At 41.6% G+C, this 17,315-nt stretch overlaps 1 protein-coding gene across 2 annotated transcripts; it reads left to right on the forward strand.

The window, feature by feature from the left end:
- Nucleotides 1-3,387: 3,387 nt before the first annotated feature.
- Nucleotides 3,388-14,478, forward strand: nop9 (NOP9 nucleolar protein). Of its 2 annotated transcripts, none has more exons than XM_031855385.1 (12): nt 3,388-3,485; nt 4,284-4,573; nt 6,995-7,231; nt 7,354-7,560; nt 8,516-8,623; nt 9,981-10,122; nt 10,222-10,414; nt 10,513-10,653; nt 10,834-10,953; nt 11,156-11,368; nt 12,875-12,980; nt 13,168-14,478. In XM_031855385.1, exons 2-12 carry the CDS (start codon nt 4,363-4,365, stop codon nt 13,320-13,322), a joined length of 1,833 nt encoding a protein of 610 aa, XP_031711245.1. In that variant the 5' UTR covers nt 3,388-3,485; nt 4,284-4,362; the 3' UTR covers nt 13,323-14,478. The 2 variants fall into 2 exon arrangements, with proteins under 2 accessions (XP_031711245.1, XP_031711246.1); XM_031855386.1 differs by lacking the exon at nt 3,388-3,485 and adding an exon at nt 3,513-3,843.
- The last annotated feature ends 2,837 nt before the right edge of the window (nt 14,479-17,315 follow it).

Raw genomic sequence — 17,315 nt, forward strand, 5'->3', positions numbered from 1 at the left:
TGGAGAAATGTGTTTTTTATGTTATATACATTTTTACTGAAAATCAATTGCTTTTGTTCATTGTATGGACAACGTATGAGGGCCACTGTTCTGCAAACATACAAGATTGCCCCTGTGTCAAGGAGCGTCAGTGAGAATATTTTTGGTATGCGCTGTATTGACACGTCTCTGTTAAATAATAACCAAGTTCCTCTGACCTTTTCTGAACTCATGAGGATCAAAAAGGCTCACAGAATCAAAGCACACACTCAATGAAACGCTGCCAAACATAAGAAAATAGCCAGATGAAAAAAGAACACGGTGGATGAAGACAACGCAAATTGAATTTCCATATGGTGTTTAATATGGAATAGTTTGACATTTTGCTGAATGCAAATGCCTTCTTGACAAGATTATGATGAGAAGATCAACTCTTTCAGCAAAAGACAAAAAACAAAACAACAACAAATATGGTTCCCAATTCTAACTATTGAAATAACAGAAGGCAAAGCATCTGCAACATTGTTTCCATTTCGGTTATGACTAATGTAACCTCTCACCCTGATGATATCATGCCGCCAAACCAGAGACCGATAAAGAGAGAAGACAATGTGCGCTGAAACACTTATACCAACCTATTATGATGTCTAAAGAATTGTTCACTCCTAAGCATGAGTGAAGTATTTTCCATTACAAGTTGTTGCTGTTGCTCTCATTGCTGTGATTACAACTGTGTGATTAAATGTGTCCATGTGACTCTTAATTAATTGCTGTGTCCATTCACAGTTTGCTGTGCAGGAGCTGATTCACGCGCTGCAGTTGCTCCGGAGATGAACACAAACAGACAAAGCCGACAGGAGCTCCGCTGTTGAACAAATGATTTATCTGTTGCTGTTGCTTCTCTGCTCTAAGGCGCGCTGCTCTCGCCAATACAAAAAAAATCCAGAGCATGCAATGTTCACTTTCTCCTTTGTGTAGCCTATTAAAGGCAAAGCTAGGGGGGTTTCAGTTCAAATTACAGACAGGAAATGTGTCCCTTTATGAAAAGTGTTGAATAATTTACAAAAAGCAGACCAAAATTTAATCATTTATGATCGCTTTCCATAGTTTTTCTAATCCCACAAGCCTTTTGTTCTCTCCATTTACATTGTATGTGCGAACCCTCATGACTTTCTTACTAATATTGAGTCAGAGCTACAGTTAAGCAATCCTCACTTCAACTGTCGAACAATACTAAGAGTCGACAGCCTCGTTAGCAGCTCTGCATTTTGGCCCATGCGTTGCCTTTAAGCTAAATGCTAACGTCAGTATGCTAACACGCGCAGAATGACAATGCTAACGTGATGGTTGAATGCTAAGCAGGTATAACAACGGTTACTGGGTTCACCATCTAAGTTTATGATGTTAGCATGCTGACATTGGTAAGTTCCTACTAAACCCAAAAGTACAGGCAATGTTTGAAGTCATAAAACATAGTAGGTTTCTGTACACATTTTTTATTTTGATCTGGTTTTATTAAGGTTATCATAAGTTATTACATTCATCCAGAGGAGAACGTGAATAGCTGTACCAAATTCAATGGCAATCGTATCAAATGGCAGTCTCATAGTTTTTGAGATATTTCAGTCCGGACCAAAGCGATGGAGTAACCGACCAGCTGACTGGCATTGTCATTCCCAGAAAACTTTGAAATCTCTAAATCATCTACTTCCCTTTATCTCCACCTCTGTCTTTTTAATCAGTGTAGATCTAATATATCACTTTTACCTGGATAGTGGCATTAGTGGACATTGTACAAATTAAAAGTGCATTAAGCTTTTAAAATACTCTATTACTCTAATACTGTTTTTTTAATGACGACACCTCAACTTTCCACACCTCTGATTCATTTAACTACAAGCCCAAACATAGGACTGTTGGCAAGGGTATGTCCCTCTTTAGAGGAAGTGTAATGCTGTCATTACTGTCACAGAAAGGGCAGTAGTGACATTGTTTCACAAGTCAAAAGCAAGTCATAGGCCGAAGGATTTTGAGTCATAAGTGCTTGCCCTCTTGACCTAATTTTAGTTTTGAGATAGCAACGGATCAGACACATGCCATCATTTGAAATCTGTTTTTTTTTTTGTCTTTTTTTCAAATTTGAGTTGATTATTATTATTTATTTATCTATTTATTTCATTCATACTTGTTGAGATGCTTTGATTTGGGGTCAAAACGTGGAATTAAATTTAGACTGTATTTAAAATTACACACAACTATGTGCCACTGACCTCATAAATAAAACCATCAGGTTGTGAAAACGTGAGGCGGAATACTGTACTCTGTTATGTGACAACATTGTGCTCAACCAGAGACAAAAAAGAGAGATGTTTTCAACAAAATCAATCTCATTCTATAATCCCTTTTTTTTCCTTTATACATCTCTGGCACTTTAATGAAATCCTGCCTTCATTTTACAGTTATTTATAAGAAGGCTCAAAACAAGCATTGATGTCCTTCAAATAGGCCTACAAATTGAAAATTGGCTTTCTATTTTCTACTGAATATAGAGCTGTAACCCACCAAGGTTTCCTCTGCTTTGTGCTGTGGTTAAGTCTTTCATATCAAAAGCCCTCATAAAGTCACGAGTCACTGGTGTTAAAGTTGGATTACAAGACTTTTTTTGATTGAGTCTCATGCAGCCTTGGGCTCTAGTCCACACATTTTATCACATGTAGTCTTTGGGTGAGCGTTGTGATTGGATCCTTCTACCAGAAAAGTCACCATGCTGCCCTCTGGTGGTTACAACTAAAGCTCACTGCACTTAATGACGCAAACAGCCAAAGATTCATTTTTGACATGCGGACAACAAATAATTTGAATTCTCTGTTAATTATTAAATCACATTATGCATGTTTTAACACAAGACGGATTGTAATGTAAGTAACAAATAGTCATTATGGGATTTCTCTGAACTAGAGGTCATCAAAACAAGAATTCATATCGGTAGTATCGACACTTTGGGGATTGATCCGCCCACTCCTTTTTATTGATTGACTGGAGGCAATATTATACATTGGTGTTAATTTACGAAGCAAATAATCATTTTGGAGAAAAAAAAATGTATTTAACGATGATTCAAGATACAAGAAGCAGTTGAATCAGGATACAATCATGGAAGGAGAAAACAAACGAAACAATTCTTTAATTCATTGTTTAGCTTTTCTGTATGCGTTTCATCCTCCTGTGTGACGGATAATATGTTCAACTGTTTCTTCTTCTACTCCACATTCACAGACCTGATAGATGTGTTTCCATTAATGACACTGCTTTAATTAGCTCTGTGTGTCCCAACCTGAGACTTATTTCTTAGGAGTAGGCTCACACTCCAGTATAGTAGGTGGCGGTAATGCACCGTTAACGGTAGTCGCCACCCACCATTAAAGAAGTCGAAGAAGAAAAGGTCCCACGAATCTTACGTCATCAATACGCGCCATAACACGCAGTCTCTGGATCTTATCCCGCACGTGAGTTAAACTACATTGTGTTGCCTTCCACATATTCAGTTTGTATCGATTCATATTTTGCACGAATTAAGCCCAATGTCTCATTAAGATGGCCTTCAACAATTTGCTAAAGACGTCCACTTGTTTCGAGTGAAATATCGAGCTAGTTTTGTTCTCTTGCATGGAGTTAGCGTGGACGCCTCCTCAGCCATCGTCTTCTATATGTAACGTTAGAGGTTGCCTGAACAGAATATGTCAGTAATAAAGAATATGTCACAACTTATCGGCAACCATAATGACCTCGTAAAACACGACGTATGACTGTCTGGACGGTGTTTTTCTAATATATGCCTGAATATGTTGTTTCCTGAAGAACAAGGTAGAGCTTTCAGTTCTATGATGCTTGATAGTTCAATTAATAATAATGCGTCATATTTTAATTTGTTTATATTTTGTAAGTCAAATCTGAATCACCAGAATAACCAGCAACATGTGTGTGTTAGGTAAATGTAGTACTTCAATGTTTTCCTCTGTAGTAGAAGCACAGTACTATGCAGCATTGTTCTATTTGTAAGTGCTTTGAGTACATTTAGTATGTTATATCAGGGTACAATCAGTTATAATATTCAAAATATTAAAAAATTTTCATATTTAGTGGTGAAGTCTTGTTTTTTCCGTGAACCAGACTGTAGGCCTAATTCAAAACATTAGTGTACAGTGTAAACCATTTATGATGAAGATGTGCCGTTTGGTAATTCCGGAGGATGTGGACTTGACCATCAAATCCCAACGATGACTTTGTGTTGTTCCTTGTTTTAGCCAGAAGATCAAACGGAGCATCCTCTCTAACAAGATCAAGTCATTCTTCTCGTAACCTGCATGCTGTTAAGTCCATGCTATGTTGGCGAAAACAGAGGAAAGGAAGCAACACAAAGGTGAAGGAAAGAAGAGGAGACACCCTGGTGAAGATGGAGGAGGAGGAGAGAGGAAGAGGAGGGGAGGTGAAGAAGGAGACGGTGGCAGGAAGCGCCTGGACCCCCTGAGTGTGGGCTATTTCCGCCGAGTTGGGGAAAGACTCAGCGAAGGCTTTGAAGAAAAGGAGGAGAGAGGTGAGAGGGATTATTTTACTGGACATCTGAGCAAGTAGACACCTGGAATGTGCATCAGAAAGGCACATGACACCAGTACACCACCGTATTACAACAAAAGTTGGTGACTTTGAAGTGCATTATACGGTGAAAATAAAGTCTTTAAGTAATGTTGGGTTATGGAAAATCCCCTGTCAACGTGTCTTGTTAAAGTTTATAACACGGTTCAAACTGTCAGATCTATAATATCGAGCTGCCAAATATTTGTTGAGTTCCAAATATCTTTGCGTTATTGGTCAGACAAAACAAGCAATTTCAAAATGTCCCCTTGAGGAAAGTGTGACGAACAGTTTTCAATGTTTTCTAACATAAACAAATAAATTGATAAGTCGAACTGGCAGATTAATCGATAATGAAAAGGACCGTTAGCTGCCGCTCTGCTCTCATTTCAGAAGAAATAATCTTCTGTTACAATTACAGTAGGTATCACTGTAATAACCAGATTATTACAGTGCATGTAAACACGTTCTCCAGTTAATTACCCCCGTAACCTGCTCACTTAAATACATACAGTGGGTACACAAAGTACTCAGACCCCTTTACATTTTTCACTCTTTGTTTCATTGCAGCCATTTGCTAAAATCAAAAAAGTTCATTTTATTTCTCATTAATGTACACTCAGCACCTCATCTTGACAGAAAAAAACAAATGTAGAAATTTTTGCAAATTTATTAAAAAAGAAAAACTGAAATATCACATGGTCATAAGTATTCAGACCCTTTGCTCAGTATTGAGTAGAAGCACCCTTTTGAGCTAGTACAGCCATGAGTCTTCTTGGGAATGATGCAACAAGTTTTTCACACCTGGATTTGGGGATCCTCTGCCATTCTTCCTTGCAGATCCTCTCCAGTTCCGTCAGGTTGGATGGTGAACGTTGGTGGCCGGCCATTGTCAGGTCTCTCCAGAGATGCTCAATTGGGTTTAGGTCAGGGCTCTGGCTGGGCCAGTCAAGAATGGTCACAGAGTTGTTCCGAAGCCACTCCTTTGTTATTTTAGCTGTGTGCTTAGGGTCATTGTCTTGTTGGAAGGTGAACCTTCGGCCCAGTCTGAGGTCCAGAGCACTCTGGAAGAGGTTTTCTTCCAGGATATCATCTTTCCTTCAATTGCAACCAGTCGTCCTGTCCCTGCAGCTGAAAAACACCCCCATAGCATGATGCTGCCACCACCATGTTTCACTGTTGGGATTGCATTGGGCAGGTGATGAGCAGTGCCTGGTTCTCCCCACACATACCGCTTAGAATTAATGCCAAAAAGTTCAATCTTGGTCTCATCAGACCAGAGAATCTTATTTCTCATAGTCTGGGAGTCCTTCATGTGTTTTTTGGCAAACTCTATGCGGGCTTTCATATGTCTTGCACTGAGGAGAGGCTTCCGTCGGGCCACTCTGCCATAAAGCCCCGACTGGTGGAGGGCTGTAGTGATAGTTGACTTTGTGGAACTTTCTCCCATCTCCCTACTGCATCTCTGGAGCTCAGCCACAGTGATCTTTGGGTTCTTCTTGACCTCTCTCACCAAGGCTCTTCTTCCACGATTGCTCAGTTTGGCTGGACGGCCAGGTCTAGGAAGAGTTCTGGTCGTCCCAAACTTCTTCCATTTAAGGATTATGGAGGCCACTGTGCTCTTAGGAACCTTGAGTGCTGCAGAAATTCTTTTGTAAACTTGGCCAGATCTGTGCCTTGTCACAATTCTGTCTCTGAGCTCCTTGGGCAGTTCCTTCGACCTCATGATTCTCATTTGCTCTGACATGCACTGTGAGCTGTAAGGTCTTATATAGACAGGTGTGTGCCTTTCCTAATCAAGTCCAATCAGTTTTTTTAAACACAGCTGGACTCCAATGAAGGAGTAGAACCATCTCAAGGAGGATCAGAAGAAATGGACAGCATGTGAGTTAAATATGAGTGTCACAGCAAAGGGTCTGAATACTTATGACCATGTGATATTTCAGTTTTTCTTTTTTAATAAATTTGCAAAAATTTCTACATTTGTTTTTTTCTGTCAAGATGGGGTACTGAGTGTACATTAATGAGAAATAAAATGAACTTTTTTGATTTTAGCAAATGGCTGCAATGAAACAAAGAGTGAAAAATTGAAAGGGGTCTGAATACTTTCCGTACCCACTGTATAAACCCACTGTCTCATTTTCATGACATCTTGTTGTCACATTGGTTTACTATCATTCTGCTTATTGCATCATTTTACCAGAAATATATCAAGCAGGTTAGGCTACTTTGTCCAGTTCCGTTTTATTTTTTGTTGACTCCAACCACCGTCAAAATTACTCATCTCAACTTTTTTTTAATTCTCAATATTGTAGATGCTCCATTGCTGCCTGTGTTTAATCTCTGTCGACTCTTGTTGCGTCTCTTTATATTTCTCCTGTAGAGATGTTTGTGGAGAATGTCCTCACAGAGGTGAAAGGTAAAGCGGCGATCGTGGCGATGGACCAGACGGGAAGCATCACCCTGCAGCGGCTGCTCCCGCTGTGCAGTCCTGGCCAGGTGGCGGAGGTGCTGGCTGAACTGGGCGATCCAGCGGGGTCCGAGTTTAAGGCCGTCTCTTGCGACCGGTGCGGCGGCCACGTGGTGGAGAGTGCAGTCAGACAGATATCCAGGTGGACGGGTAAGTTTACATGCATCATCTCTGAGCGGTGGACTGCTCATCGCTGTACGAAACGCTTTGGAAGGAATAGGTGAATAACAACTCGGCTTTCTGCGTCTCTGTGGTATCCATTCGTTTTTAAGAATCATCACAAAAGGAGACAACAGCAGAAGAAGAAGACGAAAAGGAGAGCTGTGACTTGTTGGAGGCCCAGGTGTTGTCTTTGAGTCAGGTGGTGAGAGACAACATCACAGAGTTCATCAAACATGTCCATGGCTCACACGTGGTCCGCACACTTCTACATGTGCTGGCAGGCTGTCTCGGACCACCCCGCACTGAGTCTCGTCCAGGTACACACACACACACACAGATTCTTTGCTTGACCTAACGCCGGGGTCTTCAGACTCTATGGGCCCCACCTCGGACATTTGTCACTCCTACTGTAACTGTTGTTTGTCTGACCTCTATTTGAGGGATGATCACGGGGGAGATGTTTGGAATTGTTAAGATAAAGCAAGACGCAACTAAGAATCATTTCAAGAAGCTGTATAAAGAAGTTGTGATGATGATTTTTGTGATGATTATGTGTGTATGTGATAAACATTAAGTCCATTATTTAAGTCATAGAACTATGTCGAGCCACCATTAAAAGTTTGCCAAATAAGGATTTAGCTGTTCCTGTTTGCAAAGTACAGATGGATGTACAGACGGCTAGCAGTGGATTTCTTTAATAACGAAGAATATTTGATTTATTCTCATGTTCTGGAGTTAAAAGGAGCATCTTTTTTTTCTATGGCTTCTTGGTCGTTTACACGCAGTGACTGTTGGTAAGCGGGTCGAATCAGTGGCCAAGCTATAACAAGCAGTAATCAGATTCTAGTTGAGTTTAGAGCACCAGCACGCACCCGTCTGCTTCACCTCATGCAGTGTCCTCGCCTCGCGTCTCTACGATGCCTGAATTCTGAGGGGCAGTGTTTGAGAACACCCGGCCTAATAAAGCTGCCGCTGTTGAATGTCAGTGACCCTGCACTGCCCAGTGTCTCGCAACATTGACTCTAGTCGACCTTCTGAGTGACTGTTCACCCTAGGAAATAAGTGATTTCGTCCTTTTGGTGTGGCGGTCACCTCAGTCACTGCTTTTCTCTTCTTCTTTTTCAACAAGAGAAATGGGAAGAAAATCAAGCTTTTGATCCGTTGGCTTTGTCAGTGCTAGTTCTTTGAGTGTGTCACAGGGCCTCTACACACACAGGCTTGTGGCATCGAGCTTGCATTCAACTCGTCTTTTGTTATACTTTTTTTTTCCAGGTGCAAAGGACCGCAACATTGCTCCTCAGCTGACAGACTTTGAGGTTCCCACGTCATTTTGGTATGAGCTGAAAAGCCTGACGGAGACCTTGATGGACAACGTTAATGGTGAGTCGTCTTTCATCAAACCCAAGCACATGAATCCTAATCCTAGTTGTTGCCAGAGTGAAGAAGACTTGCGTTATGGTCAGCTTTTTCACGGAGGGAAAATCACAGTATTGCGAAGCAAAGGATACTAACTGTATCTATTTCTGTTAATGTAGGCAAGACGTAAACAGGCTGCTGCTGTTAGTAAACTGTTTATGGGTTTTTAAATAGTTCATTTATGACTTTGAATATTTAAAAAAAGAAAATATGTAAAGATCCACGGTAAAGAAGCATTTTGATGGATGTGGTAGAAAAGTGAAATTGAAGAGGAGTAACAGTTGGTCTTACAAAACACTTAATGAGTGACTCTTAAGGTTATTATAGTTGTACTGTTTGTGTGCATTAAACATTTTGAATAGTGGGTGAAGTACCCATGACCTTTTGAAGACACTTTTCATCGATGCAGCCTGTCTCTTCTTCTACTCTGCTGGCAGTTGTGGCTTTTTTCTTGGAATCAGAAAAACATTTAATCCTGTTAAATGCAAGCGAGGTCTCTTGGGGCGAAAGGGGAAGTGCTCAAGGACAGGTTTTTGTTCACCGGATTTTGTTTAGAATTCAAATGATAAATCCAACCTTGCCGTTTTTTAATATCAAAACAAAATAGTCAATAAATAACCTCGGGGCAATTGCACAGGCTGCAGAGAAACCTAAGCTTTTAATAGAGCTCTGCTGCACAGGGACTAAAGGAAACTCTGTTTTCTTAATATCATTTTGAAACAGAACACAGAGTGTCTGGATGACGGGAGAGAAGGCCCACATGTGCGTCGGAGATGCAGCTCCTCTAATATGCCTTTGAAGTGAAGGAGGCTGGCACAGTTCTGTTCTGATGAAAGATGGTGTGCTAGTATGAGGGTAGATGAGGGCTATGGTGTAACTAAGAGAAGCCCTGCATATCTGCTTATCATCGCTTCAGATAACACACTATTCCACTACAGTGGGTGGCGGTAGCTAACAAACAAAGAAGAGTAGCAATTTGCCCCATAAGGCACCGGCAGTGTGGAAGAAGACTAACAATCTGCACACTACATACTCAACCACTATGAATTTTCGGTGTTAACGATTAATTGTGCCATTACCACAACACTGATCACACTGAAGTAGTATAATACATTCTAAACGTGAGCTCACACATTCTTCCTCTTAACCCTAACTTCACTTGCCATTAGGCCTCATTATTTTATCCAACTGGATCATTATTTAAACCGTCTGCCTCAGAGACCACCACTGGATAGTCTGAAGAGCAGAATTGCATTTTGGGGCAGTAGAGTGCGTCCAGTAAGCCTTTTCCCCTCTCCCATTGTGTCTCTTTCCTCCCTAGTAAGTGTGACGGATGCTGTTCCCAGTGCAGTGTTCCAGACCATGTTGACTGTGTGCCACAGAAATCGGCCTAAACTCTGCAAACAGCTCCTCAAACGCACCACGGAGTACCTGACAACTCGCAACGCCGCTCCAGGAGTGAGGTCAGAGACGACTCTTACACCGGTTTCCCTTTTGTCCTGGAATGACTCGCCATGGCATGTTATGTAACCGCTGGTTTTTTGTTTTTGCACTCCTTTCAGTCCCCTTCTAGTCTTTCTCAAGGACCCGGCCTCCAGTCGCCTCATTGAGACGATCATACAGCTATCCCACAAGTCGCTCCTCCGGGACCTCTACAAGAACCACCTCAAGGGTCAGCTGGTGGACTTAGCCCTCCATTCCATCGCCAACTTCCCCATACAGAGGCTAACGGCAGCCTCGGCCAAATACAAACTGGTTGGTCATTATGTCGGCATGTCACGCGGTGCAGGATTAAAGTCAGGATTTTGTGAATGGGAGGATGATTTTCTCTCTCTCTCCTTCTTTCTCCGCAGTTCCTGGGGTTGTTTGATGAGCTGATCCAAGGTATTGAGGCCATCTTGGCCAAGGGTCACATGGGTGTGATTGTCCAACTGGCCGAGAGCTGTGCAGAAGGCGGAGAGAAACAGGACGAGTTGATACAGTGCCTCCTCCGTGTAAGTGTCAAAGGGTGTCTGTAATTGAGGCGCTACGGTCTTAAATCAATATGACAATGAGCGTGTTTTATTTATCTCTCCCTCTTCATGACTGAAATCAAAAGTGCGTAACGACACAGTAAATCTACTTACTGTTTGATTCGTGGGTAATGGAAACCTTGTTGGTGTGTTGCCTCCCAGGCGTTCCACTGTGCTGAGCCCGGCTCCCGACACGTCAGCTGCCTCCCTCTCTTCATGTCCCTGCTCACCTACGAGGTGTATTACCACTCTGACACAGCAGAGGGCAGCACACAGACGGAGGTAAACGACAGAGAGGAGTTGGATCAAATCATTTGGGGCTGGATTTTAATTCATGTCTTGATATTTGAGTTTCATATTTAGTGCAAAGCCGCACCAAACGACGGCCCTTTGAGAACTGGAGCGTACCCTGTTAGCATATTGATGTTGAATATATGTACCAGATGCGGAAAGTTGCAGTTCTGGTGTTGTTGATCATTTCTAGGTACCGCTGTCCTCCATCTGCTACCACGGATCTCGGCTGGTCCAGGCGCTTTCCAAGTTCAAGGAGCGCTCACTCCTCCTTAGCAGCCTGCGCACTCTGACCCCTGCTGACCTTCTGACGCTGGCTTCTGACCCCTCGGGCAGCCACGTCCTCCAGGCCCTCATCACCACATCCAGCGACAAGGGGAGGGGCAAGATCCTCAAGAGACTGGAGGTAGGACTGCAGCGGTGTTATAAGAGTATTCTAGAATAGGAAGCTGGTTATTCATTCAGCAGCATGATCATTTTTACATTTAGCTATTAGCAGTTCCCTTTGCAGTTTTAAATAGTACGACTGACATTTAGTCTGGTTTAGCTTGTTTTTGGTCTTTTCGTGTAATTTGTTGAAAATAAGAATTTCAAGAATATCCATTAATATGGAGTAGGCCACGCTGCTGCTTTGAGGGATTGAATTATTTCACAGTAACAACGTTACATTATTTAAACCCAGTTCAACAAATAGACATGAATATATATTCAATCCCATTGTGAGATCTTAAGCAAAATAGAAGCCAAAATAAGTGTATAAGTGACTTAGAACGTGGCATGGTTGTTGAAGCCAGACTGGTTTGAGTATTTCATAAACTGATAATCTACCGGAGCCATCTCTAGGGTTTACAGGGAATGATCCAAGAAAAGAGAAACTATCCAATGAGCGGCAGTTCATTGGGCAGAGAGGAGAGAATGGCCAGACTGGTTTACATGGTTCATTTATTATCATTGTACAACATAACAGGTTTGAGCAACAAAATGGATGAATTTAGACGTCTGACAGCCTGAGGAAAGAAGCTGCTCTGAAGTCCGGTGGTACCGAGGCTGATACTTCTGCATCGCTTGCCAGAAGGCAGCAGTGTGAACCGTCTTTTGTCTTTTTGTATCCTCCTTTGGCTCTTCGCAGGCACCTCTTGTCATCAATATCACTGATGCTCGGTAGATGGTTACCAATGATGTTCTTGGTTTTGATCCCCTGCTGTTGAGCCCTCCCGTCCTGGGCTGTCCACATTCATTGTCAGTTTGTAATGTTTCCAGTCCGGATGCTTTCTATCGCTAGTCTGTAAGCAAAAGTAGCTCAAATAAGCATGCCTTACAACGGAAGAGCAGCTCTGAACGTACAACACGTCGAACCCTGAAGCAGATCGGCTACAGCAGCAGAAGACCACACACCACTCCTTTTAGCTAACAACGGGAAACAGAGGCTACAATAGGCTCTCTAAAGTTAGAAGATAGGAAAAACATTCAGATGGTAGGGACAGAATTTGAGATTAGCAACATGACAGCAGGGATCCATCCTGCCTTGTATCAACAGTCTGGGATGGTGGTGGTGGTGGCGTTATGGTGTGGCTGATCTTTTCTTGGCGCACTTTGGGATCCTTGGTACCAATTGAGCATTGTTTAAATGCCACAACCTACCCTAGTATTGTTGCTGCCATTGATCTACACCAGATTAGTTTTCTGTTATGGTCGAGACTATGAACATCTGTTATTAACAAGAAACTACACCAAAACTATATCAATTCATAGATAGTTTCAAAAGATTTTATTTCATATTCTTGTATCTGACCTCTTGGTGTCAAAAGTACGAAGAAATAAACATTTCTGTTGACTTTTCAGTTTTGAAGTGGAACATTATCAGCATAGATCATCACTCTTTCTCCATTTTTTCCCCCATTTGCCGTCCCAGGGCCAGTATGCTCCCATGGCCTGCTCCAGGCTGGGTAGTCGGGTGCTGGAAGCCATATGGAACGGTGCTTCAGTCAGTCACAGGCAAAGCATCGCACAGGAACTAGGTAATACAAATCATCCCACAGATCCTGACTTAAAGAGTGTGTGTGTGTGTGTGTGTGTGTGTGTGTGTGTGTGTGTGTGTGTGTGTGTGTGTGTGTGTGTGTTAATATAATTTTATATACTGTATATAATAATAAATCATTTTTTAAAATCCCTGTCAATGACTTCCATTCCCGTCTCCCCTTCCAGTGCTGAGTGAAAGCCAGCTGAGGTCACATCAGTTTGCTCGCCATGTGTGGGCCAAATTTGCCCTCTCCCACTTCACCCACAGAAGAGCCCACTGGCAGGAAATACAGAGCGGAGAGTCCAAAAAGAGGAAGCTCTTCAGTGACATTATTGCGTAAAATAAAATATTTATATAATGTGTTTTTGCTATGTAATTGGATAAAGAAAGAAATAAGAAAAATATGTCTTATTTGTGTGCTATTTATTTACCTCCTCAAAAAGAGCACGGATCCTCCTCATTAGAATATCATTATTTCATCACATAATTTTAGTTTTTCAAATAATCTCTGATGTAAATAATTTTAACAGGTTATGAGGAGCTGCTAAAGATAAATAGCAACTTAATTGCACAACATTAATATAGAATAGCATATGTGCGATTCATCGGTTTCATTTAGATTTTGTCAACGTTATGTAAATGCTATTGCACAAAAAATGTAAAAAATGTAAAAAATATTGCTGGATTATCAGAGTTGCACCATGTTTTGGGAATATTGCCATTTTCACACACTTTGCCATAAATGTTGTCGGAACACAAGCAAAACGGTGTACAACTAATCTAAGTGATTACAAGGTGTAAGCAGACGTCGTATTTATTCATTACTGTCTCTTGAAAATTGAGAGAAAGTGCAAAATGTGTGGTTTTGGGGTCCCGGAAAGTCCCGTGAAGTACATGCATATGGGCCGACAGAAAGTACTGAAGTAAAAGTTATGTTACTTTACATTTAAATATTCTCAAAAGTGCAATTACACAAAAGAACAACTTCGTCCAGAAGTAAATTTAATTTGTTACTTCCACTCCTGGGTTTACATATTATATGGATCAAAATGTTTGATGTAATATTATTTCAAAAAGTTTCAGATTTAATTATAGAAAATATGATGAACTGAAAATATGTCTTTTGGCACAAAAGTAGCTGTGTCCACTACTATGTGATGTAAGGAGCAGCATGGCCACTAGGGGGTGCTAGTGTAATATCTATCCTCTGAGTTCTCCAGTATTGCCCTGCTTTAAATGAGTAGAGCAACACTAGCTCTAATGTGTGAACCTAAAGTCACTTAAGAAAACACTGAAGAAGTTGATGTTGCTGAATATTAATAACAAAAGCAAAGCTGAGGCACTATGCCTGTAAGGATGCATATGTGAAATTTGTAATAGCGTTTTTTGTACATGCAAATACTATACATTTGGGGGGAAATGTATCGGTCTGAAGTATATCGGTCTTCTGTTCTCCTGGACGTTGTGCTTCCTCATAATTCCTTAACACAAACAAATTCGGGCTGTTAGGATATGGCTGTGTGCCACAGCAGCGAGCTCCTCTTGTGGCAGGCCAGTGGGAGACGCATTAGCTTAGTCACAGAGGGTAACATTGATTATGTATGGATTTGAAGAGGGAAGGCCTTCATCTTGGCAGATGCTTCTGAGTGGAGAAGAAGCACGAGGGCCGAGAAGGCGCATGTTATCAGTGTGCGAACAACTACAAAGCCCAACATAAGCCTGGGTAATAAATACACTGTAGTTTATTCACAGTTTGATGTGATCACACAGACGGCATGCAGTGTTCCATACTGTACACACTCCCTATATGTCAGGTGTAGACCACACTATAGGAAACCACCTGTTTGTTTTACATCCTTTAAAGCCATTTTAACAAATAGACATTCATTCAATCCCATTGTAAGACCTTAAGCAGAATGAAAGCTATTCTACATTGTACTTCAGTCCAACACTAGTCCTGTAATGAATACTACCTTTTTAAAACTGTCAACAATGTGCTGATTCAACTCTCTGGTGCTTTTAAGGCTCCAGGTTGTGTTCAGTTGTTCTGATGTGTATTTTAATTGGAGAATGTTTTAAATAGTGTTTTCCCCTCCAAATGTGGGTTAAGTGGAAATATATAGTGGGCGACGGTGGCTAAGTGAAGAGCAGGTCAGAGGTTATAGTCGCATGTCGATGTGTCCTTGAGCAAGACACTTAACCCCTAAGTTGCTCCCGTAGCTGTGCCTATGGTGTGACAGAATCTGAATTGTAAGTCGCTTTGGATAAAAGCGTCTGCTAAAGGACTGATGTATTGTGATGTATAGTGCAATACATATCACCAGGTTAGAGTCTCAGAACATAGGATGGAATTAAATAGGCATATAATTAGCTGGAGAGGAAGTCTCAGCAAAGGAAGGTAGTTACTGTATTTAACACATAAGCTGAATGAAAGATGGCTTGTAGTGATCAAAGCAAGTAACACTGATTACCGTTGAAAACTCGACATCAGTGTCCGTCCTGCAACACTGTCCTGGTTATGGGTGCTGTACCTGTGGTCTCCACTGGATGCATCTTAATGTTTCCTCTTCCTTTCTTTGCAGAATATAAAGCCAAAGTGTCGACGATGAACAGAAGTGGTAACACTTTATAAGAAGGATTCAAATCACTTGCCTATTAATGCATTCATAATGCCTCCTGTCGCTCACTATTAGCAGATGATCAAGTCAATATGAGTTGATGTAATTAGAGCTTTAATTAATTATCAGTGAGCAGTGACTCCTCACACACGTGATGCTTTTTAAAGTCACAATCAGATTTCTGGATCCTTTGAGCTTTAATCACATAAACTCGTCGTGACGTGTTATTAGTGAGAAACATGCATAATGCATTAAATCATCTTGAGTGACACACGAGTTACGCAGTGCTTAAGTATGTACAGTATGTGTGTGTGGGTTTTTATGCCAGATACACTTTTAGCCCGGCACAATGAGCTGTAACCTGGCTGATGGTTCATCCATTGTTCACTCAGTCACTTCTAATGAAGGCTAATAGACACTCAATAGTTAATGGTGAGCATGTAAACCGAGATTTCAGACACTTATGCAGCATTGTTATAATTTACATCTATAGATCTTGACACATGGCCTTGTGGGATTGTAAGCAGAAAGTAGCAGACACTATATAGTGCACAGCTTTCATACCAGAATTCAGGCACCAAACATGATAGCAGACATTAAATGTAGAGAACTATATAATAGATCACTGCACTAAGAATTAGTCCAGCAAAAAACAACCTTCAGTTGTTGTACAAATTAGAAATAAATGTATTAGGAATAGTTCATTATTGAGTTTAAGAGGTGCTCTTAGGTCGATTTTTTATTTTTTTACCTTTGTACAGAGCTAGGCTGTTTTTCCCCACTTTGAGTGTTTATGCTAAACATCTTCAGGCTCCATCTTCATATTTAACACAAACGTGAATTTGGTATCGGATTTCTCTGCAAGAAAGCAATTTGTTTCCCCCCAAACGGTCCAACTATTCCTTTAATAGTGTTTGCTAGGTGCAGTCATGTTTTTTTGCATTTGTTCGGACGCTAAGACCCCAGTTCCACTTGATGCACCGCACCGTATCCATCACATCCATGTCAGCCGATGTCGAGATCAATACTAATCTCGTGACGGCATCTATAGTTATAGTTTGCCATATTTTGCAGAAGACAGGGTTTGCTCTCGCCTTTCGACCTGCTATGAATCCACATTACCGGAGACGTGGGGGAGCATTGCACGAGGCATTCGGCAGCCCATAATGAGGTTGATTTGTGCCCTCATCTTCAACCTGCTGTCACAACCACTTGGCCTTATCTTTCCCTCACTCCTGCTCCCTTTTGTGGTGTGTTATTAAAGCTCTGTGCATGTATAATCTACGCGCTCGGGAGACAAAGCAGAGGAACAATGACTTCTGGGGTACAATGAGACCATTGCCCCTTGAAAACAAATCACACGGATTCCCCTGGGGATTCAGCAATGCGGCCTTCACTGCATCCTCCTCATGCCCGGCTCTATCCCCAGATACACAGACCACTTCCAATATAACCTCCAAAATAATGTGCCTACACCCACACCTCAGGGAAATTTGCATCTCATTAGTTATGCACAGTGCTCACTGGAAATAGTCTTTCTTCGGTGCAAAGTGAGCAGTATGTTGGAGTGGCTTTCACTGGCACACAGTGGGTGTTTTTTCTGCGGCTTTTGATCTCCCTCTGTCTTCCCTGCTCTCGACAATGATTCTTTTGCCCGAAAAACCCCCCAGTAAATACCGACAGAATGAGTCAGCGACAGATACACAGAGGGAGAG

Source organism: Anarrhichthys ocellatus, unplaced genomic scaffold (assembly GCF_004355925.1).
Source record: "Anarrhichthys ocellatus isolate YVR2014 unplaced genomic scaffold, GSC_Weel_1.0 scaffold15, whole genome shotgun sequence".
Classification (NCBI taxonomy): domain Eukaryota; kingdom Metazoa; phylum Chordata; class Actinopteri; order Perciformes; family Anarhichadidae; genus Anarrhichthys; species Anarrhichthys ocellatus.